This window comes from Salarias fasciatus, unplaced genomic scaffold (genome assembly GCF_902148845.1).
Source record: "Salarias fasciatus unplaced genomic scaffold, fSalaFa1.1, whole genome shotgun sequence".
NCBI classification, from domain to species: domain Eukaryota; kingdom Metazoa; phylum Chordata; class Actinopteri; order Blenniiformes; family Blenniidae; genus Salarias; species Salarias fasciatus.
The window spans coordinates 175,673-201,905 of record NW_021941237.1 but is presented as its reverse complement, the minus strand read 5'-3'; the positions used below and the strand labels follow the sequence as shown (position 1 = coordinate 201,905).

General features: G+C 44.6%; 1 protein-coding gene across 1 annotated transcript; it reads left to right on the top strand.

The window, feature by feature from the left end:
• Nucleotides 1-408: 408 nt before the first annotated feature.
• On the top strand, nt 409-26,233 carry LOC115384430 (beta-1,3-N-acetylglucosaminyltransferase manic fringe-like). Its single transcript, XM_030086704.1, has 8 exons — nt 409-1,062; nt 10,237-10,282; nt 11,870-11,972; nt 15,665-15,818; nt 19,700-19,785; nt 21,896-22,061; nt 22,132-22,217; nt 25,774-26,233. Exons 1-8 carry the CDS (start codon nt 685-687, stop codon nt 25,823-25,825), a joined length of 1,071 nt encoding a protein of 356 aa, XP_029942564.1. The 5' UTR covers nt 409-684; the 3' UTR covers nt 25,826-26,233.

Genomic DNA, 26,233 nt, shown 5'->3' with positions numbered 1-26,233 from the left:
TCTCAGTTCAGGGGAAACATAGAGAACAATTTCATCTTGAGTGTAATAGCCTCTAAATTCAACCTTTAAAGTTTTTCTTTGTTGTTTTGAAGCTATATGTGATATAAAGCAACAACTGTTATGAGAAAATCACAACAGTTTCAACACAAAGCTAACTTTAATCAAACCTTCTCATGAAAAACGGAGTGAAATGTCCAATAAAACCTGCTGCTGCAGCTGTGCTTGATTCTGGTTTGTTTTCACTTATGGAGGAAATATGATGTAAAAACTGAAGAGTGAACTGCATCCTGCACTCCAAACTACACCGGAATCAGGTGTCTGAGCTTAGTTTTGTTTTGAAAGAGCTACAGGAACTTCTCTCACGCTGTTTTCTTCGGTTTGACACTAATGCCAGCAGTGTGGGCTGAGCTGAGGATCCCCGCGGTGGCGACTTTTACGCAGAAGCTGAGAGGAAATGCATCTGCTTAAACCGGGCAGATTTATCCAAAATAACTTGATTTATGACTGAAATTATGACAATATTCGATCTAAGCTGGGAGGATTTGTCAGGTTAATTAATAGGGACCTGTAATTATGAAATTATGAAGACGGAAGAGGAACTGTTAAGAGTTGAAATGAGGGAACCAAAGGCGCGTTTTTGAAGCGGATTTAACTTTTTATTTTATTTTATTTTTTTCCATTACCATGTATAAGAGATGGATTCGTCGGTGGCTTCCCGTGTTGATTTTCACCCTCTTCATCATTCTTTACGTGGATTTCCAGCTGCGCACCAGCAGCCTTCCCATACTGGCTGAGGTTAAGCAGCAGTCCTCAGGAGCGCGGCTGCGCTCCATCCAAAAGCTGTCCTCCTCCTCTTCCTCCTCCTCCTCCTCCTCCTCCAACACCGGGGATGCTGGAAACGGGGCGCACTTTACGCACGGCGGCAGGGATCCTTCAGGAAGTGTCACACAGCCCAGACTGAAGCAGGAGGACATCTACATCGCCGTGAAAACCACCGGCAGGTTCCACAAGACGCGTCTGGCGCTGCTTTTGGAGACCTGGATCTCCAGGACCAAAGCGCAGGTGAGTGCCTGGTTTTTACGCACTCATGTCCAACTTACTCAAGTTGACTCGTTCACCTCTCTTACGCACATCATCAAAAGCTGATTCCTCCTCGAGGAGCTGTTGTGCATCCAGATACTGTCAGCTGTTGGTATTTAGATTGATGAGTCGAAATAAACTTTTTAAATGGAACTTAGTGTATTGCTCTGTGTTTGGCTCCTGTTGGCTAATTCACACTCTTGACCTGGTTACACTGTTCTCTTAAAGTTTTGTTTCTTGAATGCAGTTAGGAGGAGAAATCAAAGTGATTTAAGGGATGTAATGAGTTGAGTTCTGCTCAAATTCAGGTTTTATGACACACCAGAAGTGGAGATTTGTCTTAATGCTGTTATGATTTAGAGGAGACCATCATGAGGCCCGGGGGCCACATGTGGCCCCTTAGATCAGCATGACCGGCCCTCAGGGTGTTACTGAGAAATCCTCAATTAAATGAGAATCACTGTTATTCTCATGGTGACATTCACCACATTATTGGTTACTAGTACCTAGTTGGTGTTTAACAGTGAAGGAAACGTTAATGGATTTTTATTTTTTTTAACTGATTAATGGAATTAAACATTTTGTGATCGTTATTTCCAGACAGAGACTGTGAGAAAATGTTAAAAATCTGCTTTTCATCACAACATGACTCAATGAACAAAATTCACGTCAACTTAAGTCTCCACTCTCAGGATAGTGTTGATTCTTCATTTGACAGTTTGAGAAAATCACTTTCCCTCCTCGGGCTTTGAACGAACAAGAGCTGGAGACTCAGACTGTCTCGGTCGAATCACCTTCGCAGAATCCAGTGGGTGCTGAGCAGTAATGTTTAATGTTTTCACGCTGTGAGAAGCTCCGTAACGTCTCGGCTGTCAGCGGTGAAAAACCTGTCCAAGTCACGGTGCGAGCTGCAGAGACGTGCTGTGTGATGAACAACCTGGAGCCTGTGATGAAGATGAGAACAACAGTCACTTCCTCTCTGCTCTGAAGCCGACCTCTGGCGACTGAGGCGACCGGCCGGTTCCTGAACGGCTCTCCGGTTGGTCAATGGACCCGATAGATGAAGAAAACACAAAGATTTTCAGTCCTCTTAAAAACGAAGGCAACGTCAACTAATTCTAAAGTCTAATTCATACAAACTTACTCAGTATTTGCAGTTATGTTCATAAATATGAGGCGAGTGAGACAAGTTATAACAACGATCGATCTCCAGGGAAGGAAACATTCACCCTGAACTAAATCTGTTACTGAAAGTCAGGGAACACATCTCTGATCATCTCAGTGTTTTTGTGTTTATGAGCACATTTGAGGAGTTGTTTGTAAATACTTCTGACTTTTCCGACTGCTGAAATGAGACCAGGGGTGTGTGTGAAACATTTACAGTGTTTCTTTGATTATTTGTGTTATAAGGACTGGAATGGACAAATTATTCGGTTTTCACAAAACCAAACAATTGCTTCCTAAAATGACGACAGTCCTTCCATAAAGTCAATTTTAATGATCCTTTCTGGTGGTAAATACACTGAAATGTCAACCTGCTCCTGCAGCTGCTGCATTATGCTCGTTTTCACTTTCTCTCCCTGACAGCGTGGCTCTGAGGCTCATGCTGCTGTTTCACTGAGATCTCAGCTGAGGAATCTGTTAATCATCTGTTTTCTTTGGTCGTTTTGCTTGGTGGTTTTGTGGGTCGGATTGGAGCCTCTTGCGGGTCGGTTTTGGTCCACAGACCTTATGTTTTTGACACCCCTGTTAGAGAAGATGCCTCAGTTCCCTGCAGACTTCATCTGGATTAAAACCTTCTACTGAGAAAAGCATTCAGGCTGAGCTCTGCACGTCTGACACACTGGTTTTGGAAATATTGCAGGATTTGATCTCTGATCAATTATTAAAACAGAAAGACAGTGGAAACAACCTGTGAGAAAACCCCGAGTATCAGTTTGATTATCCTAGAAAAGAGGATCAGGTGCAGAAACACGGATTCAAATCTGGTTTCTTCATCTCTTCAGGGTTTCATTTTAAGTATCTGTGAGGCTTTGCAGAATTCACATTCAGTGTTTTTGCTCTGAATTTCTCAGCATGGCCGGTAGAGTCATTCTGGAGAAGATCTCTGGATCAACAAATGTGAAATGTTTGACACGCAGAGACAGTGTTTTATCGGTCATATCTCTGGAAATGAAGCAACACCCATCAAAAGCTCTGCCTCCTGAGATGAACCCCGCCGGGGATCTCCGGACTTCTTCATTTCTGCTTCACAGAGCTGAGAGTAAAAGAGGAACACGACTGAAGGTCCCTTCTTCTTTCTCACTGCAAAAACAGGAGCTTGTTCCTTTTTTAGTTTCTCCGTCGCTCAGAAAGCTGACATGGATCAGAGGCAAATGAAGTCTGAACACATGAGTAGAGAAGCAAGTGTCTACCCCACACACACACACACACACACACGCACACAGGAAGCCGTGCAGGCAGGGTGTCTGGGCCGAGGGGAAACAGCCGCGCTGCAGCGACTCCTTTAACAATGCTGCAGCGGAAGCTGCTCAGAACAGGAAGCGCAGAAGCTGATTGCTGAACTTCGTCTTACTTCCATAAACACCCGCAGCGCGCTGCGCTCACAAAATATCACCTCTCACCCCTTCACAGCTTAGAACAGGACAGAAACTGTCTGTATGACAACGCCAGCCCATCAGAAATTACACGCTGAAGACATCCGACATTTTCACCTTCAAGTATTTCTCTTCTGATGAACTAAAAACATTTAAAACAGACTGAAAGGGTGAAAACTGGCTGAAGCACATTCAACTCTTTACCTCGTTTACTGTATATTTAGCTTTTTAGCCTGCTAGCTTGCTGCAGTGTGCTGCGGGTGTCCAACATGAGGAGCGTGGGCGTGTTTTCAGCATTTCTGCTGATCCATCTAAACAGACACAGTTTCTAAAATGCTGCTGTGTGAATGCAACCTTTCTCTGAAACAATGATTTTATTCGACTATAACCATCGCTGTCGTTTATCTCGGGGTTCATAGGTTGAAAACAAAGCTCTTAAAAGTGACGACTGGATGTTAAAAACCTTCCCAAAACACCAGAGGAGCCAGAGGTTTAAAAACTGCCTTCTGGTCCTCGTCGTTCTGGAGGAGCTGCAGGCATGAGATACAGCATAAACCATTAATTCAGCTTTAATTCTCCTGAATCTTGCTGTAAATGTGCTTGAACTGAACTTTCCTCAGCTCTCACAGCGATGGAAGACGTGATGGCTCTCAGCGCTGAAACCTTTCATGTCGTAGTGGCGTCTTCCTCTGCTGCTGAGCAGATAGTCACACCTCTCTTCGCTTTTCGAAGTGGAACTTCGCTTTCTGACGATTTGCTGAATCCCGTCAAACTTCTCAGTCAGATGTAATGAGACTGAATGAGCGCGGTGGTCTCTGAGCAGTTATCTGCTGTGAACAGCCTCCTCTGGAGGTTTTCTGTCAGGACTGCGTCTCTCCTGGACGTCCCGCCGCCTGAACTCACCGCTGGACGGCAGCAGCGGAGCGACGCTGTTCGTCCTGATCAATACCCGTCAGGATGAACTTCAGTGGCTGTGGTTTATGTTTTGTCAGATAAGAAGTAAAATCTTAGCAGGATTTATCTTCGTGATGTTAAACATCCTTATAAACAGTGTAGATCAAACTCCACTGAAAGACTCAGTGTTTCAGTGAGCTCTGGTCCCGTTTTCAACTTCTTTGGAAAAGTTTACTTTTCTTGGCATAATTTATTTTTGGAACAATTTATGTTCTTTCTGAAGATGTGATTGACTCAAACTGAAGGATTGATATGGGATTGTTTCAAACTCATGAAATCCTTGAATACTTTTGGGGAAATATTGAATATCTGCGGTGAAGCGTGAAGTTGGGGATGATCGTCGAACGCATGTCGTCTTCCAGTAATATTTACTCCCTGAGCCACTGTCTCGTCTCATTACACCTTAACAGAAACACGTTTGGCTTCAACATCAGCTTGGACGCAGTTACTTTTTGTCTTTGTTGTGCCAGAAAGTCTCTGCTTATGGATCGTTTTTCCCCAAGAAATATTTGTATCAAAAGGGTTTGAGTGATTCTTTTTTCTTCTATTTTTGCTCGTAAAATAACTTCCCCTGCACGATTAAGGAGATTTTTTAGTTCTTTGGTTGGATCCTGTGCAGCGTTGTCTGGGCTTTGTTCCCATGTGGTCACTCAGGCGACTTTTGGCTGTAGAAGACAGAAGAAGTTTGTTGACGTGTTCGGTCGTGCTGGAGCTTTGAGTCCGACTGTTTGGCCTCTTGGAGGCACTGTGAGAACGTAAACTAAGTTCTGTCTTTTTATAGAGAAATCAGCTTCTCGTATCAGTTCAGCGTCCCCACAACAAACAGCGAATTAACATAATGGCAACACTGAAGATTTTATTTCTTCTTTTGACCGAAAGTTGTTTACAAGAAGCAGACTGGATCCTCAGGAATCACTAAAACATCGATAGACACCTTATTGAGATATACAGCAGCCATTTTCTGTAACAGGACAGTGCAAATCTCACTTAACGGCTCATTAACGGTGTGAAAAACAAGCGGAGATTTATACGTCCCTGCCTGACCTCCGTGAAACGTCCTCGCAAACTCTGTTTACGAGGCGCGGCGCCGCCATCTTAGCTCCTCGGCGCAGGTTGACTGATTTCAGCGCCGGCAGTTTCCGCCTGAGTTACGACCGGTGGAACGGAGACTAATTGCGACGGCACCTTCGTCCCCGGGGGGGGCTTAGTGGCGGAGGCGGCAGCGGTTGTCGTGGCGATAGTGGAGAGGCGGCTGGATCCGGGCGTCTCATTACTCGTCCTTTAATGATGGAAAGACGCCTCTGGGAGGAGGAGCGAAGCAGGGAAGAGCGCCGTCGTTACTGAAATGAAGATTTACAGGCGGCTTCATGTCAGCGTGAGAGCCGAGAGCCGAGGCCCGGTGAATGGATGAATGGATGAACCATAAAACAACAGCTATAGGTGGAAATGCAGACGAGCGAAGGCTTTCAGCGTTTGTCACTCAGACGCTCACACAGGGACGTTATCCTGCACACACATTTTTTCAGCACACACACTTCTACAAAGTGACCGTGACAGCACGACGTCCAGCTCCGCTCACAGCAGCCGGGGCTTCATGTTGTGTCTGATTCACTTCAGAAATGTGTTAAAAAGTCGATGATTTCTTTGCAATTTTTCCCAGTTTGCTTGGCGATTTTGCGGGCCAGATTGGAGCATCTTGCTGGACTGTTTTGGCCCACGGGCCTTATGTTTGACATCCTTGATTTAGTGCAGCTTGCCTTCATGAATAATAAATACTGGGTGTGTGTTCCAGATTGTGGAAACGTCTGGGCTGCTTTCATGCTGGATTGCTGAAAGTATGATGTGAAAATATCTGTTTTGTTTTACGGTCTCAGCTGTTTGCACCAAGTTTGAAACGGAGACAAACAGCAGAGACGCTTCCTCATTTATATCCTCATGACTTTTGTTTGTAAATCTTAGTATCCCACCTGCAGAGCACAGCAGATTTTAATAAGCACTTCATTTATGCAGGATATTTACAAATCTTGCAAACAAGGCTTTTTTTACTCGCTCAGAGTCACAAAAACGCAACTTTTTGAAAACAGCTTTCTGAAAGTTCTGGCTCTGTCTGGCTCCACCAGATGTTGGAGAAGGATTGATTCATGCCAGTGACTGCCGGGTCTAAAGCGCTGGAGCAGTGAACATTCACGACACTGTCGTCTGGATCCAGGAACCGATACTGAGAGACAAACAGAAAGACAGACGTGAACGAATATTCATCGACATTTGGACCTCTGGACAGGAGGAGATGGAAAATCAAACGGTTGGAAGACAACTTCTTTTTTTTTTTATTATACTATTATTATATATTTTTAAATGGCAGACACGTCTCAGAGAGAAGTCAATACCTCCGGTCTGGAACATTTCCCCCGGGTCCAATAAGCAGCTCGTCTCTGTGCTTCTGCAGCTCAGAGCAGACTGATTACACACATCGATGAACATCACACCATCGATCTCTCCCAGGACGGCTTCAGAGAGATACTAACCTCCGCTAACCAGTCGGACCGCTAACTCAGCTCGCCTTCTTCCAACACAACACTCCCCAGAGAGAGGAGCACTAATTACCCTCCGACTCGCCCCCGCTGGATCCAGAGCCCCGCAGAGGGCTTCCTGCTTGACGCAGTCGTGACGCTTTGGCCGTCTCGGGAGACGTCTGGTATCCTGGAGTTGATCTGAGTTCAGGATCCAGCAGGTTGAGCTGGTCTCGCCTGGTGGCCTGACCTCACCTCAACCTTTAACTCAGTTTGAAATCTAATCATAGACCCGACCTGGGATTTCTCTTGACCATAGAAAGGCTTTGAGTCTGATACACCGAGATGCCCGTTTCAGCTGAAAATGTCTGACTCTGTACTTTATGCTCTGTGTACATGAAGCAGATCAGCTGGAGGCAGTCAGTCCCGCAGGTTTACCTGTGGCTGCAGTATTGATGGGGTGGGACGGGCAGAGACACGGTTTTCAGACATGAGTTTAGTTTTAGCCGATCTGGGACCAGCCGGTCCAATTAATGTTCCCTCACTTCACTTCGCCTGCCAGCATCAGCATCTTTCAGCACGATGCAGCGCGATGCACGTGATTCAGACAGAGAACATTACACGTGGACAAGCGATTCTTCAGCTTCAGTATTCACCCTGCAGCTTATTTTACAGTTCCATATCACCTTTTAAACCCTTTTTATTACCTCTCAGTCTGAAACATGCTTTTTTAAGCAAAAAATATAATTTTATCCTGCATTTATTCATTTTTAATTGATTTTTTATGAGGATGGGTTGACTCAACAATGTTCACCAGATCTTGGTTCTGTTCAGTACATGTGACCCTTTAATATAATCTATTGGAGTGAAAAGCCTGTAAATATTTGTATTGTTTTGACTGATTGTCTCCACTTTATGTCAGACAGCTGAGAACAGGGGAAATGTGGTTCAGAAGAACTTGGTTCTCAGGTTTCTGTTTGTTTCTACATTAAAAATTTTGTTTTCTGTCAAAGATTTCATTAAAAAAAAAAAAACTCTCCTTCTGCAGGACCTGCTGCCATCACTCCTTTTAGTGGCAATCTGAAGGCCACACACACACACACACACACACACACACACACACACACACACACACATGTTTGTATTTATATCCTCGTGGGGACCTTCCATTGACTCCCATTCATGTCGAACTCCTAACCCTGACCCTTATCCTAACCCTAACCCACACCAAAACAAAGCGTAGCCCTAAAGAAATGTTTTTGACCTTTTACTTTTTTCAGTAACAACAACATGGCCAAGAAAACACTGTTTCCCCCCATGGGGACCCAAAAAATGTCCCCACGAGGCAGGTCGTGCCAGGTTTTCTTATCCTTGTGGGGACATTTGGTCCCCACAAGCATAGAAATACCCACACACACACACACACACACACACACTTGGAGAAACTAGTATATCTGCTGCCCTCTGGTGGCTACACTGAGAAAACCTCTAACTAGTGTTCTGTACTGAATCCTGAGTGCTGGAGGGGAGGGCGGGAAACACCCTGGAGGGGTCACAGTCCATCACAGGACAGACACACTCACACACTCGCAGTCACACATTGAGGAAATTTAACTTGAAAGTAACCTCACATGCTTCTGAATTGTGGGAGGATGCAGGTTATAGTTCTCTAATCTCATGTATATTCTGGGGATTAGTTTTTTTAACAGGGTTTTCTAGTCAGGCACATCTCACCTGACCAGATATACGAGCACACACACAAAAAAATCTATATCTTCCACGTAGTGTTTGCTTAACGATGGGAAAACCATTTTCTCATGTTCCACATTGACCTGAAACAGGACTGTCTTCCTTCCTCGTGAGACAGACTCGTCTCTCGTCTCTCGAACTTTTGCACTGCTGTAGACTGAACTGATTTTGTTAAATTTGGCTGCTTAAGTCACCCATAAAGTCTGATTTTGCTCCATCACTGGCGTGATCATTGAGCTTCTCTCTCCAGCTGACACACTCCAACACATCATCTTCTCATCTGATTGTGGAAAAGCGATAAAAAGTCTGGAGAAGACCTCCATCTGTCATCTCTCTCTGTGATCAGTCTCTTTAAATATGCCTGAAACAGCTTTCCTACATTTCCAGGAGTCGCTGAAGGCTCCTGTTGGTCTCGTCCTGCAGGCCGTTCGTCCCACTGTCAGGTTACCCTCTGCTTTGCTGGCAGGGGGAATCGAACACGTGGCGCGGTGTGGCCCGAGGGGGCCCTGCAGTGATGCAAGGGTTGCTGGTTGGAGCCCCTCGTGCACAGCTCCCCTGTGTCAGTGACTCCTGTGCTGCTCAGATGCAAGGAGAAGGTGCAAGACGAGGCTTCGGCATCATTTTCCATTCAAAACAAGACCTTCAGAGAAACCAGCGATTCAAACATTACATCTTCACCCTCAGTGTTTTAATGTGTGATCATGTAATAGACAGCAGATGATTCAAGGATTATTATGCAGTTAATTTAAAATCTGCCACAACTATTTGTTGAAATTATTGAAATTATTTCTGCTTGATGAAATAGTTTGTGGACTTTTAAAAAAGTTTTTCTTTTTTTATTTAGGAAGGACACTCAAATACAATTTCAAACCACCAGATGTCACTGTCTATCTATCTATCTATCTATCTATCTATCTATCTGTGAGATTTTGCATTTTAACTCACCAAACAATACGCTCACTGAATGTGGTGCTCCTCTTCCCCTGATTGTGTGTGTGTGTGTGTGTGTGTGTGTGTGTGTGTGTGTGTGTGTGTGTGTGTGTGTGTGTGTGTGTGTGTGTGTGTGCGTGTGTGTGTGCGTGTGGTGACTCATTGTTTTAGCTCACAGCGGGAAACCTTGTTTTTGTCACATTGAATTTGCTCCATCCAAAACGATATTGATCCCACGAGTGCATAATGTGTTTACACAGTGTGTGTATTTTCATGAGTGTGTGTGTGTGTGTGCGTGTGTTTGTACGCGTGCCTCTCCCCTAATGAGTGCGCTTTCAGCACAATTTGTTACAGATGTGTAGAAGGCGACGGATGCGCCGTGTTTGTTAAATCCAATTATTTGTCTTTGTTTACAGACGTTCATCTTCACAGACGCGGAGGATGAAGACTTGAGTTCTGAAGGTAAGCAGCGAACTCTCGCCTCGTTCACCGGATGCGTCCGCTGCTCTCGCTCTGATGTGGATTAAAAGGACAGAAAGTGAGCAGACAGATTCTTACGGGGTCCGTTTGAACGGTGGGCAGTGAACACAACATGAAACCAACCAATCAAGATGTCACAATGAGGCCCTTTAAGAGCCAGGTGCACCGCATTACAAAACTCTGAAAACGATGTAGTTTACAGGTTGGGCCACTAGTGGGCGCTGGTGTTTGTTTTTGTAATGAAACCACAGGTGTGCATGCTCAGCTTGTCTCCATGGCGACGGAGCCCGAGTGTTTTTTCAAAAAGCTGTGTTTTCAGTGGCTCCCAGCACCGTTGCCGTGTGAACGGACACCCCAAAATGCTCCTCAGAGCAGCGGTTCTCAAGCTGTGGCTTGGGTCCCTGCTGGGAGACACAGCTGCAGGGGAAAACTGTAGATGATCTGATTTGCTTTGATTTTTTTGAAATCACAAGAAAAAGGAATAAATGGACGTTAAAACAGTTCTTTATTTTACTGACTGAATATCAGGCGAAAACCGAAAAACCCAAAGAAAATATTGAAGAAGCTTTTTGGTCCAAACCGAAACTGGAGCAACATTTGACGAGGCTTAAGAACCTGAAAGAGTTGTGTCCATTTAAACGTAATTAATTGTTACATTTCTGTCTATTTATTACTTGATTGGAGGAACCACTCCTCTGAAATTGCCATGGCAGCGTCCAATACTGGAATGATGCATAAACATGGCTGCATTTCTTGAAAATAAGAACATATCTTCCCTGTTGTTGTGCAGTTTGTAACAGTCGGGATAATTTATTGCATACTTGTTACAGTCATTCATTTAGCATCTATACCATGTACGCCTCTTCGTTTTTCTTTGCTAGTTTAAGTTATTGGTCTAATTCCAAAACTTGTTCCATTATTTGCAGGTAACTATTAACTTCTTGGTCGTTAGTGGGTTTTTCCACTGTGTGTTGTTGAGACATGAAATGTAGGAAAGTCATGTGAGAACAATTGAAGTGCTCATGAGCAGTGGATTTTTGAACATAGCCTCTCGTGTGCACTCAGAGATGCCTTGTTTCCAGCCTCAAACAGCCCCTCATGCGAACTGTTTCTGCAAATTAGCATTCTGGATGCAGCGCCGCTTGAAATGACGCCGTTACAGATTGACCACTCAACGTTTATGGTAATATTGGAAGCGTTTGATGTTCGATTTAAACAGGCTTCCCATTCCCGCTTGCCAAATTTACGACTGATGAGCGGTCGATTTAAACTCAGACTGTGAGTTGGACGTTATTACCCCACATCAGTGGAAACGCTGGTGGGGGAATGGGAGCAATTACTTGCAATCAGGGTCCAAAATGTCATGAATGCTGTGACAAGAAGAACCAAGGCGATTATAACTCCATTAGTTTGTTTAGATTTTAGGGATTTATTTATTTTCCTTGCTCATTAAGAAGCTGCTGTATAGAAAAAGACCCATAAAAGCACATATTCACGAAAAAATGAAAATATCTTCAACATCTGCAGGTATAAATAGAAGAGAATGTGTGTGATTCTCGCTCTCTCCAGGTTATAACGTGGTGGTAACGGACTGCCAGACAGACCACAGTCAGCAGGCTCTGTCCTGCAAGATGTCTGCAGAGTACGACGGCTTCATGGCCTCCAGCAAGAGGTGAGACGGATTACGCTTCACGGTGTTTCCACAGCAGCAAGGACAGAAGAGAGCTGTCAAAGAAGTGTTGGTAACACTTTACTTAAAGCCCCCCTGTATAACACATTGTAAGTAAATTTATAAAGCATTATAATGCCATTATAGCATGTGCAGCTATAGTTATAAACACTCAAAAATGATCACAATGCCAGGACCTAACCCTAACCCTAACCTTAACTAAATAGTGGGTTATAAAGCATTGTGATCATTTATGAGTGTTTATAACTACTTATAATGTGTTATACCGGGTGCTACAAGTAAAGCATTATCGAAGTGTTTTCCAAAAGTTACGTTCTCAGCAACTCCAAGCAAAATATGTCTTGTAAACAGAGAACCTCAGACGCAGCCAAAGTTTTCTGTTTTCCCTCCAGAATGTGGTGGTGATAATGGAGCCTTCGTCCTCGGTATAATGAAATCCACCTCCCAGGTTCTTACCTGCGGTTCTCATCTACGGCATGACGGGATTAGAATTAGGAGGCAATATTCAGCCGACGATGCTTCATTGATTTTGATCATAACCTCTGAGCCGACAGCAGCAGCTCTTGAAAAGCTATATCTGACATTCTTTTATGTATTTTTTTAATCAGTGCGAAGAAGAAAAAAAAAAACAGTCCAACTCAGCAACTTGCATTTGGTGTGTGACAAACATGTTTAGGATTATGAGGACGGGAGAGAAAATGAAAGTGTGTTGTCAGTTAGATTCCGAGGAGCAGTCAGAGCGCTCCCAGTGGCAGTGAAGGCCCCTGAAGAGGGAAACCAGGCTGTTTGGTTTGGAAGGTTCCCTCTCACGCTGCCGGGCAGACATTACCGTGGCCGCTCTTCACTTCTCCCTCAGCAGCTTTGAAATGTGGACCGATGTCGACAGTGGAGCTGAGTTTGCTGTGGAGTGAGGCCCCGGCGCCGCGTCCAGCCATCAGGATGGCGGAGGAAATCCACACAGCGACAGGATCACTGACTGTTACTGTGAGGACAAGAAAACGAATCATCTAGCTGTGATACAATACTCTAAATATGAGGGTTTTTAGAGAAATATATACATTTTATAACAGTATTCTAGTGTACATTATGCCTCTGCATGCTGTGCAACTTGTGACCACTCGCTCTGGTCTTGGTCTTGACTCCGTCTTGGGATGTTCTGGTCTTGGTTCTTTCTTGAGATTCTTTATGTTGACTCAGTCTCATCTCAGTTGGTCTTGTCTACAGCACTCGGTAGGAAATTGTGTTTTCCAAGATAATTATTTATTCATATGACACATTATGTCTGTAGGACTGAAAAAAAAAAATAAAAGAGAATTCTGTAAAGCAATCCAAACTATGAGTTTTCTTCCTCTTCATTTTAATGGGTATTATTTTTTTAATTCATTTATTATTCAGTACTTCTACATTTTGCACCAGCGATGGAAATGGTACACTCGGTGTCACGCTGTCTTCACAGTGCTTGAATGATGTATCAACAACGGGAAAAGGCTCAGTCCAGATCTCACTGGTGGAAGTGATAAATAAAAATGGATCTTTAGATACAAGCGCTGCCGTCTGTGTTTTGCACTTCAGGTAGCTCGTGCCGGTTTTCCCAGACCAAAACTGTGAGCCGACTTTGTGCAGACTGCATATTTCAGCTCTCTCCATAGGTGTGTAATAGGATTCGGGCCAGAGCTCAGAGAAGCCCTCCTCACAGTATCGCCACATTCCTCCTGAGCCTCTCTCGGGTGATTTCAGCCGTTGTCTTTTAGCTTGTTTTCCTTTTGGCTCCAGACGTAGACGGAGCTCTCTGTTTCTGGCCGCCACATTTCACTGGGAGGATTCCTGCGCAGCCTTGAGGCTTTCATTTCGCCCGGCGCCGATTGAAACCGCCCTGTGCCAGATGCATCAGAAACAGCCTGGTTGCTCGCCCCTCGTTCCACAGCAGGTGTGGTGCTCTTCTCCTGGAAAGCTTCCTGTCTCGTGTTTGTGACTCTACAGCTGATGTGACTCGCCAGAAAGCTCCAGCTTTGTCTCGTCCGTCCAGCGACATTCTCCCAGAAGCACCGCGGCTCCTCAACACGCATTTTAGCTCGTTCCTCTCTGCCTTTTTCCCCACGTTTGTCCTTCACCAGTGAAATCTTCTGGGCTACCTTGCAGGAAACCTGCTGTCACTCGAGGCTCGGATGCAGCTTGACCTTGGAGCTCAGCTCGTATCTCTTGAGCGGTTTCCATCGGTTCTTGTCTTGATGTGATTCTTGCTTCAAATCGAGCCGCCCGAAGATGATCTCATAGCCGTTTACCAATAACACGCTTGTCAAGCTCATTCTCCCCGATCTCCTTAGACAGCTCACTTTCCTTTTTCCGATCCAGCGTGCTACACACAATGTCGCTGTAATCCAGTTATTTATAACCTTTTATGTGGCGCCAACAAACCCTACCAGACAATTCCAGATTATTTTATTGAATAAGCAATGATTCCTCTCTTTTCACCTTTTCTCTGCATTATTCTGTGTGAGGAATGCTTGACATAACTGCTTCTCGTCTCATCGCTTTGCAGTGAAGGATTGCTTCAGTGAGCTGCAGGAGCATCAACCGATTCGCCCTTGAATGTCCCCATACTTTATAAGACCGGAGTGACTCACAGGTGCCAGGCGTCCCTTTAATACCTCCATATCTGGTGAATTTAATGACTGCATTTACAAGATGGACAGTCTCTTAGCAGACTCTGCTCGCTGAATCAAACTCCCGCTTTGTGATTGTCGGGTTTCAAGCGGTGAAGACGGATGCGAAGGGAACACAAGCGGCGGAAGACGAGTCGGTACAGATGCTTTTCTTTTCCATCTCCTCCTTAAACTGATTATGTGATGAAGTGGATGCTTGTCCTCAGGTCCTATAAAGCATCTGGCTCTGACAGGCCGTTCCGGGCTGTGAGCTACAAACACTGCTTCTTCAGTCATCAGGGTGATGAATGGAGCCACATTGGCTGCGCAGCAAAATGTAGTTTTCATTTATTTTAAAGAACATAATCTTTGAATTAATCATTTTATCATGTATGTGCTGCATCTGGGCATAAATTCATTTCTGTCCAGACTCTACTGTACAGGCTGCAAATGAGTGAAACTACAAAATATGTGATATTCTTGGATATTCTTTATTTCAGAAAAGTTTTGCTCGTCTGTTTCCAAGGAAATGGCAGAAATGCTGAAAACAGTGTGGTTTTCATGTTGGGTCAGAAGTGAGCGCTGTTGGTTGTTTTTGTAATGAAATCACACTCGTGTGCAGAGAAGAGTACATCGAACAGAAAGAATAAAGACGGCGCTGGATTATCATTACGGCTGGTTAAATTAGAAAACTATGAAGTCAAAGAACAATCTGGACTGGAAGTCAAGACATCCTGGAAGTCGTCATTGTTGCTACTGTTCATCTACTCCTGCATGTGCAGAAGAACTGTTGACTACGACCTTGGTGCTCAGTCACAGCATTTTCCAAATGTGGCGTTTTCTTCCATCTACACAGAGACGGAGCATTTTCAAAAACATCCACCTGAAGTGTGAAACAAAGCACAAGAACTCCTGGATAAGAATGACTCTCTTTTCTCTCAGCTCTGGCAGAAAGAACATGTCTCTATTTATTTATTTATTTATCCAGGTTTACCATGTTTCTGTTTCGCCCTCTGCTCTGCTGCTCCTCAGGTGGTTTTGCCACGTGGACGACGATAACTACCTGAACCCGGAGGCTCTCCTCGCCCTGCTGTCGGCCTTCCCCCAGGACGGCGACATCTATGTGGGCAAGCCGAGTCTGGACAAGCCCATCACTGCCCACGAACTGCTGGAGGGCAACGCAACGGTACCACGTCACACACGCATGCAGAGAACAATCTACTCTAAACATCAGCCATGGGAGAACATGACGTTCATACGGACAGATGATGAAGCTGGGTTGTTATAACAGGGGACTCTCAACTGTAAAACTGCCAAGTCCAGATTATGGACTCATGTCGCTCTGGAGGCAGGTGCTGTTGTTGTTATTATACATTTACTTGAGTTTATGCTCCAACAGAGCCAGGGCGTTTTCAAGAAGTTCCACCTTGGGAGCCCTTTTCAGAAAGTTGCGTCAGAGCATCAGTCTTCTTACTGTTTACATCGATCCATAGAAACTTGGAAACGAGATGAGAAATTTGGGTTTGAGAAAAGTTTTTGTACTTGTCTCCTACTTCACTCTTTCATGTAATGAATGTGTTTATCAGTCGATTGCTCAGTTCTTCGGTTTTTCCTTTGTCGTCCCCTCTGGCCTCTGCTATGCTAAAGACGCTAATGAACAGGAAAAACTGGACTCCCATCGGTTTTATGCCACAAAGGTGCTGCAGCAGCTTAACCACACAAAATCCATACTTTCCACTCGCGTCTATTTCCGTCTCATCGCCGCTGAAGAACCATGAAGAGGAGCGGAGCGGGATGGATGGATGTGGAACATGTCTGGGGCTTTTTGAAGGATGAATCAATGAGTGATTAAGTTTGTCATTGAGGTATTGAATGGTAACAAGCCTGACACACACCACACACACACACACACACACACCACAGACGCCCTTTTATCAGAGCATTTAGTTCTGTGCTTTGCTCCGTGTGTCAGTGCTTCATGGTTCTCTTCTCTTCAGTTAAAACAACATTAAAACATTAATGACAACAACTTCTCTTCCACTGAACAGTTCATTGAAGTAGATCTGAATTTGCTTGGGGAGATTAAATGCTGCAGCTGCAGGGATTTTTACAGTTATTTCCAGGAAATAGCCTTTCTACCAGGTCCTGAGTGGATTTTGGAGACTCTGAAGAGAACCAGACAAGATGAGCGAGATCCATACCCACTTCCTGGCTGGAGACATGAGGCAGCACAGATAAGAAGGGAGTTTACCCAATATGGCCTTTCTAAATAAATGCAAGCCGGAGCAGTGTGTCCTCGTCCTGCGACGGCCACAGGAGCAGGTCGTAAAGGTCAGGCTGACAGGAGGTTCACAGATCACTCTGATCACAGCGTCCTCCAGCTCACTTAGTATCTGTGCTTGTTTTTGTTTCCTGTCGGGAATAAATCTACTTTTTGGAGTCATGGAGTCAGAAATGTCAAGAACTCCAAAAATCATCCGACTTCACTGTTAACTTTTAGTCATTTAATTATTTGTCCAAATTCCAAATGAATAGTGGAGTGTTTCTCATGAGCCTGATATCAGTGAGTCGTTTCCTGTCAAACAGCTGGCGCCCCGAGGTCATCTGATGTTTAATTTATTACTATCGGTCGCCACTCGGCCCACGGAACAGATTCTCAAGTCTTCCTCACTCTTCCTCATCTCCAAGATCATTTTTTTCATCTTGTTTTCCCTGAAGTTTTGAGCGTAAATCAAAGTGTGAATGAATGACTCCAAGCATTTGAATGGTCGATGCACGTGCAGTCATGCACAGGTGCGTGCCTGCACACACACACACACACACACACACACACACACACACACACACACACACACACACACACACACACACACACATCACTGAGCCCTCAGATTTAACGCTGCCATTGAGCTTAAGTGCATCCTGATTCCAGTAAGAGCTCCGAATGGCGAACAATCAGCAGCCTCCCCCGACTCCCCCGTTTCACAGTCTCCGCTCTCATTACGCTCATTTACACTGACAGATGAGTCTTTATTAATCTTTGCTTCCTGAAGCCCTTCCTCCTTCCTTTCCTCCAACCCTCCATTCCTGCTTTCTGAATGGAGAAAACAAACAAACAAACAAACGAAAAAAAAAACACCAACGTCAGGCTCCTCTTTGTCTCCTCGGCTCATTTTCTTACATCTCGCTGCCTATCTTTTTCGATTTCCTGTCACTGTCGCGAGGAGAATGAGAGGAGGAGGGGATGAGGGGAGGAAGCACAGGAATGGGAAGAAAAGGGTTGGAAGGAAACAAATAACTGGAGAGACTTTTAAGAGAAGGAGCCGAATGAAGGACGATGAGAAGAAGGGGGAGCGACAGGAAGGAAGGAAAATTTAATTCAGGAGATTTAGGGAAGCCAGTGGCCTCTCAGGCAGCGAGGCAGGAAAACAATCTGAAGGAAGGTAAAAAATAAGGGAGGGAGGAAAAGTCCAGAGGTGCAGAAGGAGTTAAGAGAAAACAGGAAATGATAACAAAGGGTTAAAAAAAAAAACAAGCAAACGGAGAGAAAATAGCCGAGGAAAAAGCAGAATGTGGAGCTGGGCGAAGGCCAGAAACACCCCTGCTCAGACCGATCAGCTGTGTGTGTCGTCACGGCTCCCTCCGCACACTCAGCTCTTGATCTGTTTGCTTTGGCGAGCGCAAAGACAAAACGCCACATTTCTCCGGCGTAGCAAATCACCTCAGCGCTTCCTACGGCGGCAGCGGCTCGATAAACGGAGGAGGGCTGCAGATTAAGACGCGCTGTTCATAAGAAGCTGCTCCGGAAGAAAAAACAACGAGTGAAGAAATGAGGAAGAGTTGGGGTCAGAGATGGAAGCACTTGGTCTGATGTGTGTTCTCTGTAATTATTTCATGGATGTGAGTTCTCTGCTTTGAGGAGAAGTGTGACGCATCAGTCTGCTTCTGCTGCTGGATTCGTACCAACATGAGAAATAGAGTTTAACCTGTGTGTTTTCTCCTCCTCTATGTGTTTTTTACGTAATAAACTCTTTAACTTGACTGTTCTGTGGAGTCTGCTTCTGGGTTCAGCTGTGAGTCGCGACACTGTTGGTCCAGTTTTAATCCCATCCTCTATTCTGTGGCGTTCGGAGATTTATATCTAATCAGATGAAGTGATAACAGCAGAAATCTGAGATTAGACCATCTGCAAGCACGACTCCGAGTCCATGGTCCCCTGGACTTGGTAGTTTTATAGTTGGGAGTCACCTGGAACAACAGTACAACTGCTTGTCTGTCCATGTGAACGTCCATTGTTGATGTTTATAATGTATTGTTCTTTGTATGTGTGTGGTTTCATTAATTTATTTATTTTACAGGGTAACATTTCAGTGAATACTAAAAAAGCTAATTTCTTGAGTTTTCAGTGTTTGGAACTCACTAAAACCATTGTTTGGTAAATTTCCAAACGCTGTTACCTCATTTTTCTCCACTCACAGGTTTTCTTGCTCTTTTTAGTCGTTTATTACGACACGACAAATTTAACTCTTTTGGGTTAAATTGTGTTTGTTTTAGAATAATTGTCCAATCTAACTACTATAAACAACATGTATGAAGATCGCCTGTAAAACGAGGCTAATAAAGGAAAACCAAAACCTCAGTATCTGGTCTTTCTCACTACCTTGTGGAAACCAATCAAGCTGCAGTTACTCTCTGATTCTCCCATCTTTTTTTAAGAGTAGAGTTTTCGCTTATTTGTGCAAACAGCATGTATGCTTTGAGCCTCTAAGTGGGTTCAGAGCTGGATTCCTGTAGCTGTTTGTGGTGCATTACTACAGTGCAGATGGCGCTAAGTAAAGGCAAACAACCACAGCGAGTTACCACAGCAGGATTCTGTGTTTGTTACTCAGCCGACTGGTGAACGGAGTGAATCGACATGGAGTATTTAGGTGAACGCTTTTGTTTTCATGCATGCTGGGTGTAATTTCTCCTTCTGTGTTTCTCTAAATGTGTTCTTTAATATCTGGCTGTGTGTGTGTGTGTGTGTGTGTGTGTGTGTGTGTGTGTGTGTGTGTGTGTGTGTGTCAGAGGGAGGTGCGCTTCTGGTTTGCCACAGGAGGAGCAGGCTTCTGTCTGAGTCGGAGGCTGGCGGAGAAGATGGCACCATGGGCGAGGTATTTACATCAAACTGCCTCTAAATAACCATCCATCCATCCATTTCCTACACTGTCTGTCCTTCTCAGGGTCGCAGACCTCTAAATAACCATTTAAAAAAAAATCCTAATAAACTCCACAGTGTGGCATGGTGGGTAGGTTTTCGGGGAGGGTGGGCAGGTTTAGCTCATGTTTTGACGTAGAAGTCACTGCAGCTCCCACATGTCTCCAAACCAAGGAACTTACAGGTTGGAACAGAATGAGCTGTTAGCTTAAACTAGCAGAGTACCCCAAGAGACAAGAGAAACACTCCATATGCAGATGATGGGTGTAAAATATGAAACAAATACATCAAATATAAATGTCATGTTGAATTCAATGAGAAATTAGAAAAACAGGATTAAAGAAAAACTACAGTTACATATATGAGTATTAAATCCCCCCAAACAAACCGGAACTAATGTCTTGAGCCTATATTAGAACTGGAATCATTCTGAATGCGTGACATATTTCATTCTCATTGCTAGAAGTCCAAACTGAGAGCGAGCTCATCCAGCGCAATGGTTTGTGAGAGAGAAGGCAGTTAATTCACCGAAGAGGACTGATTGTAGGATCGTGTGTCTCTGATTTGAATCAAAAGCTCAGAATGACCGTCGTCCTCTCATTACTTGTGAAAGCAACATTTTGTAAATTTTGGAAGAAGTCATCCTGCTCAGTCTATTAGCTGTAAAGAAAACCAACGTGTTGCTCTCCTGAGCTTCACTGCTAAATAATTCAGTCTTTAGACGTGATAAAAGGAACACGATGAGAAAACTTCTCTCTTGCAGGAAAGTCGTCTCACTGTTGAACCCGACAAGGTGCAAAGTCAGATGAAAGGGTCATCGTTCAATTAAAAAACCCAGTGGCATAAAAAAGCCAGCGGCATGGCGAAATGGCAGGAAGAGAAAGATGCTGACGCAGCGCGAAAAGTGATGAATCTCCAGTCCGGAGTAAATGTTGTGTCTTTGCAAGTTTGTGTTTGTACTGCTCTCAAGGAACTGAGACTAATGGCTGCCCAGGGCAGCGTATGGACGAATCAACCCCCCCTACCCCAACCCCTTCCACCTTCCACCCCCACCCACCTGAAAAAAAAAAAAATACAACGTCATTTGATAAAGGTCAGCAGTAATGCACATGCAATAAATAGTGACGAGATTAAAAAAATAAAACATGCAAAATCACCAGAAATGTCCCTCGAGGGAGAGTCTGGCTACTTTTCAGCTGTTCTGCAAAAGTTTTGCTCCCGAGCAGTGATGGAAAACTGGATTCACTGAACTGACTCAACGGTTTATGAGTCGTTCATCAAAGTGAACCAGATATCCGAGTCGTTTGAGTCTTTTGAATATGTTTATCATTTCCACCAACTTCCTCACAGTGCTTCATCCACAGGCTTAGAGAGAGAGAGAGAGAGAGAGAGAGAGAGAGAGAGAGAGAGAGAGAGCTGCAACTCCTTTCTGACCTTCTCAGACCACATATAATGGATTATTAGAAAACAAATAAATCATTTTAAAAGCAGATGTTCAGAAGCAGTTCGCAACATCAGATTTATGTGATTTTTATATGACGGTGTTTCAGCACCACGGAGGTTCATACGAGGTGAACGAAGTGCTGCTCACTGACCGCTTTAGACGAGGTGAACCATTTGATGCGAGCTGATTCCAGCCTGTGCACCGAGTGGCTGAATCCGGCTGAATCCGGCCACACGGCTTTGTTCTGTGCAGCTAGTTAGCTTAGCCGTTGCAGCTTGACCACCAGAGACACATGAAAAGGAATCAATGACGGCTTCATGTTTGAAAAACAACTGATGGAAGTGAAGAGCTTTTCAAAATGAAACTCAACTGCAAAGTCACAGAAATCTAAATGTACATTTACAAACTGAAACTTCTTATTCTCCCTTTACGGCCCGGTGTTAAACTACCCACGGACCAGTACCGGTCCACGACCCGGTGGTTGGGGACCGCTGGCCTACAGGATGTAAAGAGCAGAATGTAGATCGATGTGATGCAGTCGTCTTTTTAATACAGGAATATTGATCTGCTTGAAGTAGATACAGTCTGAATCAGCGTTTTTGACACAGGATGTGTGTTTCAGCGGCTCCCGCTTCGAGAAGACCTCGGCGACGATCCGGCTGCCCGACGACTGCACGGTGGGCTTCATCGTGGAGCGCAGGCTGGGAATCTCCATGGTCCACTGTCCGTTATTCCACTCGCACCTGGAGAACCTGCTGCTGGTCAGCCAGAGGAGCATACCGCAACAGGTAGCCAAACACACATTTAAACACACACACAATTAAAAATCCACTGCTGACAGCGTCTCCTCCTCCGCAGGTGACGCTGAGCTACGGGCTGTTTGAGAACAAGATGAACAGCATCGAGGTGAAGGGAAGCTTCTCCAAGGAGGACGACCCCTCCAGGTTGGTCTCACACTACATTAATTCACAAATGAGGCCGTGTGGAGGCGGCGGCGGCGGCGGCGCTCAGTGTGTGCAGGACGGGCCTCTGATGTCTCCCGGAGCTCCAGACAGCAGCTGCGTGGCGTCGTGGTCGAGTGAGACGTTCCTCATTCATATGAGCAGGAAGGTGCCATTTCACAAGGCGTTGAGCAGCTCTGAGCAGCTCTGACAGCAGGAGCTGGACCCACCCAGTGGAAGCCGACGGCCGCGATGTTCAGGCAGATTGCTGTGTTTGCGCTGCCCACGGGCCTTTCCACGAGAAGTGATTTACCTCTGCGCTGCGTGATAAGATGCATGTTTGCTGCTGGCATTTCATTTAGAAACGCCTCAGTCGCAGCTCCGCTTCTCACATGATGTGAGCCGGAGACATGACAGCTCCGGCTCATCCGCCTCTCCCTGCTGCCGGAGATAAAAGCTATTTGATGTAACACATTTGAGCTACAGACGCATCCGTGTCCGAAAGACGCAGTCTTTCCCCAGATTCGTCCGTAAGATGGGATCTGTACAGTGAGGTTTCAACTCAAGCTGAACACAAATAAAACTGGGTCTTCAGAAGAAGAGTTTTTCTCCATTACTGGTTCCTCTGGATCAACGTAGATTTCTGTGAAGCAGGAAGTCGTCTGAAAATACAGATAAAAAATACAGATGTTTACAGGAGAACCACTTTAAGTTAAGAACTGGGGCTTCGTTTGCTCAAAGTTTCAGGTGAAAGTTGTTCATTGTTTTTGCGTTTTGTTTCAGAAGTTTTATGTTTGAGCAGCAACGTTTTGAAAATGACGTTTGTTTACATGAGAACGATGTAGCTAGCTTACCAGCCACGAGCCATCAAGAACAGGATTCACTCTTATGCTGCTTTTAGTCACAGTTCCTGTTTTATCAGATCTACTTTAAATTTTCACTTGTGCCTTAAACACATACAAAGAAACACTCTATTCTGTACATATAGATCTGTACAACCCAGATTCAGCGGAAGGTCTGACTCTCTTATTCTACTTTTAAAGTGAAACTTGAGGATAAATTTGATGAAAACATAGAGATTCCGTCTTGAATATCCTGAACCTGTGTCTGGATTTAATGAGATTGAATTGTTGAGCGATAACGACGTGCCGTAAATGATCCAGATCCTTCATCCCTGGCAGACAGGTGCTGCTTCACAGGAAGAAAAACCTGCACAATTTCTCAGGGAGGGATTTCAACTGACCGAATATGAGACATTTCTTTTTTGCACCACTGCAAACTGCTTTGCCTCAGCTTTTATTGAAAAACCTCCTGTTGAACGTCCCCGCTGGAGGTGAAAGAATAAGAACAAAGGCCTAAATTTTCCCTTAATATCAAGCTGCTGTTTGAAACCTCTTTTTTTGTGGTCTAAGTGGCTCATGATGGGCTATTTATAGCCGCTGGAGCTCTGCTGCTGTCGCTGATAGAGGACAGAACAAAGTCACAGATAACTTAATGTCACTGTAACCAGCAGACGTCCGAGCGCACTCTGTCAAGCACACACTGAATGGACCTGAAACAACAGAGCAGATCCTGTGATTTCTTCTTTTAGAAAGATGAGATTCGCCTTGTTTTCCCATAACAGGAGACAAGATTGTATCTGCAAGCCTTTATTTCATTCAATTTATTTAATTGTCTTTGTTTTGTTTTATCTATTTATGTTACTTTCTCGACTGTTAGTAGCAGGTTTTCTCTTAATCTGTCATCTTCTACTTCTGCACTGCTTTCCCTGTCCAGAGTTATCAGTTATCAGTGGGATCCTCCTAAAACATCTCACAGCATTTAAAGTGGTCACAGGTTTCTTGGTTAAATGCAGAGTTATTGTATTGATCAAACTAAAGAAGGTCTCGCAGACACCTTCCTTCAGCTCCGTTTCTCTCTGCTCTCAAAATACAGAAATCAAGCATTTCTGACAGGAAAAGATACGGAAAGCTCATCTTCATGTTACTAATTCCATGTAAAGTTCCATTAATTTGTAACCTGTTACTGGATATACACAGTGTTCAAGTCAGTAGATGAGGATTACATTTGGTTGAATTGACTTTCTTCTTCTTAAAGCTGCATTTAGGAGTTTGCACGTTTTATGCGAAACAGCGCCCCCTGCAGGCCTCGGGCGTAATGCAGCTCAGTAAAAAACTCGTGCCTGTGGCTTGCGTGCACAGAAGAGGGGAACTCCTTCCTTGCTCGTTTAGTAGCGCTCGAGTAAGATTTAAGTGTCTTTTACCTGGTGGAGTCTGTGTGGAGCTGTGGCAGTGCTAGAAGCCAGTCTGTTCTTACTTTCTGGAAGATCCTGCTCAGTTGTTGCTCACTAAGCATCTGGCGGAGTAATGGCGGACAAAACGAAACTCAAGGAGCCGGAGTGCGCATTACATCATTCCTTTCAAATTCTCCCCAAAAAAATGCTGGAGCCGGACCGGCACTGCAACTTTCAAGTGACAATTCAGCACTGTTAGAGGTACTTGTAATGAATATGTCAGAGCACATTGTACACATCATTAAAAATGTGTAACATATTTATGGTGAAAAATAAGTATTTTTAAGGTTGTAAAACTTCTTAATGCACCTTTAAAACCTGCAAAGCCATCCTTGAACTGATATTTTGGGTTTGGGAGACTGGAGCCTCGGGCAGTCCTGACCCTACGACCAGCCAGTATCGTTCTAAACTCAAAAATTTGGTTCATCAAATGCAGCCATTCAAAGAAACAGCAGAAAGCTTTCATTTTACTGCTCAGACGTTGGCTGAATGTTTGTCTTCTGACATGCACACGAAGGTCAATCTGGGAACTTTGGATGCCATTCATGCAACATTCATGCAACAATAAAGAGAAAACAGAGACTGAGATGCATCAGAAACAAGCAGCTTTGCTTCATCCGACCTCAACAAGGCGTTTAACTCACCAGCAAGTGTCCTTGTCTTTACTGGATTTCTCTGAATTAAAATAAATCCTCCGATCTCTTTTTCAGTGTTGTGTCTTTGGTTAGTTCTCTTTCATCCATTCACTTCTTTTCATGAGTCTTTTTGAGTTTTCATTCAGTTTTTTCTGAAATTTGTCTGCATTTCAAACATCGTAGGCTCGGTTAACACAACTGCTTTCAAGAGAAAAGGGAAACTTTTCATTGCATTTTCAGTTTCCTGGTTGTAGACTGATCATTTTCAGCGTTTCCTCCTCAGAGTGTGGCCGCCGTGCGCTGCCGTCCCGGTCAACACGGTTTCCTCTTTGTCTCAGACGCAGAGCCGGCAGGCAGCTCCACTGTGGTTAGCAGCAGTTTCCACACTTGAGTGTCATCATTATCATCATTGCGGTCATTACCGGGGATTACACGGCGCCCATTATGTCTTTTGGCTCTGCCAGACGGTTGGGGTTTCAGCACAAAACAACAATGATGAACCCCAGAGATTCAGCGGGACGCGTCAGGCCTGACCTCCGGACTGTCCCGGGAATTAACTCTCAAGAACAAACTGAGGCTTTCTGTCGATCCCGCCCTCTGACTGACGCACCGTTTCTTCTGCCGTCCGCAGGTTCAGGAGCGTCCACTGCCTGCTGCATCCCTTCACCAGCTGGTGTCCCTGAGCGGTGGACAGAACGCGGCTCCAGCCGGACCAATCCGGACAGGCCTCGAAGACGTTTTTCTGAAAACGATTCAACCAGCAGCTGGACTGACATTCAGTCGCTCAGAACACCGGATTTAAATATGGAATGAAGAAATGTCTGTGTGGAAATTTTATTCTTAAACTGTGATTTTTGTGCGTGATTTACTGTTGAAGGCTGAATTCCAGCTGAAGTATGTTATCTGTGAGATTTCACACATTTATTACGGTGCAGTTTGAGTGGTGCCACTTCTCTGCATGAGGTGGCGCTGTTGAGTCAGGTTGGCTGCCTCTGTTGTGTTTACTACTCAATCAATTTTTACATGAAAGTTTAATAAAAACAGTCTTTAAGGTAAATTTTATTTTGCTTTTTTTCCTCCAGAAATAACGG

What these genes read in the sequence shown, in the direction of transcription:
- LOC115384430 (XM_030086704.1), top strand. Translation starts at nt 685, where the DNA reads ATGTATAAGAGATGGATTCGTCGGTGGCTTCCCGTGTTGATTTTCACC. An exon ending in AAGATGGCACCATGGGCGAG is followed by an intron (nt 19,786 to 21,895) that starts GTATTTACATCA and finishes TGTGTGTTTCAG; the next exon opens with CGGCTCCCGCTTCGAGAAGA. An exon ending in AAGGAGGACGACCCCTCCAG is followed by an intron (nt 22,218 to 25,773) that starts GTTGGTCTCACA and finishes TGCCGTCCGCAG; the next exon opens with GTTCAGGAGCGTCCACTGCC.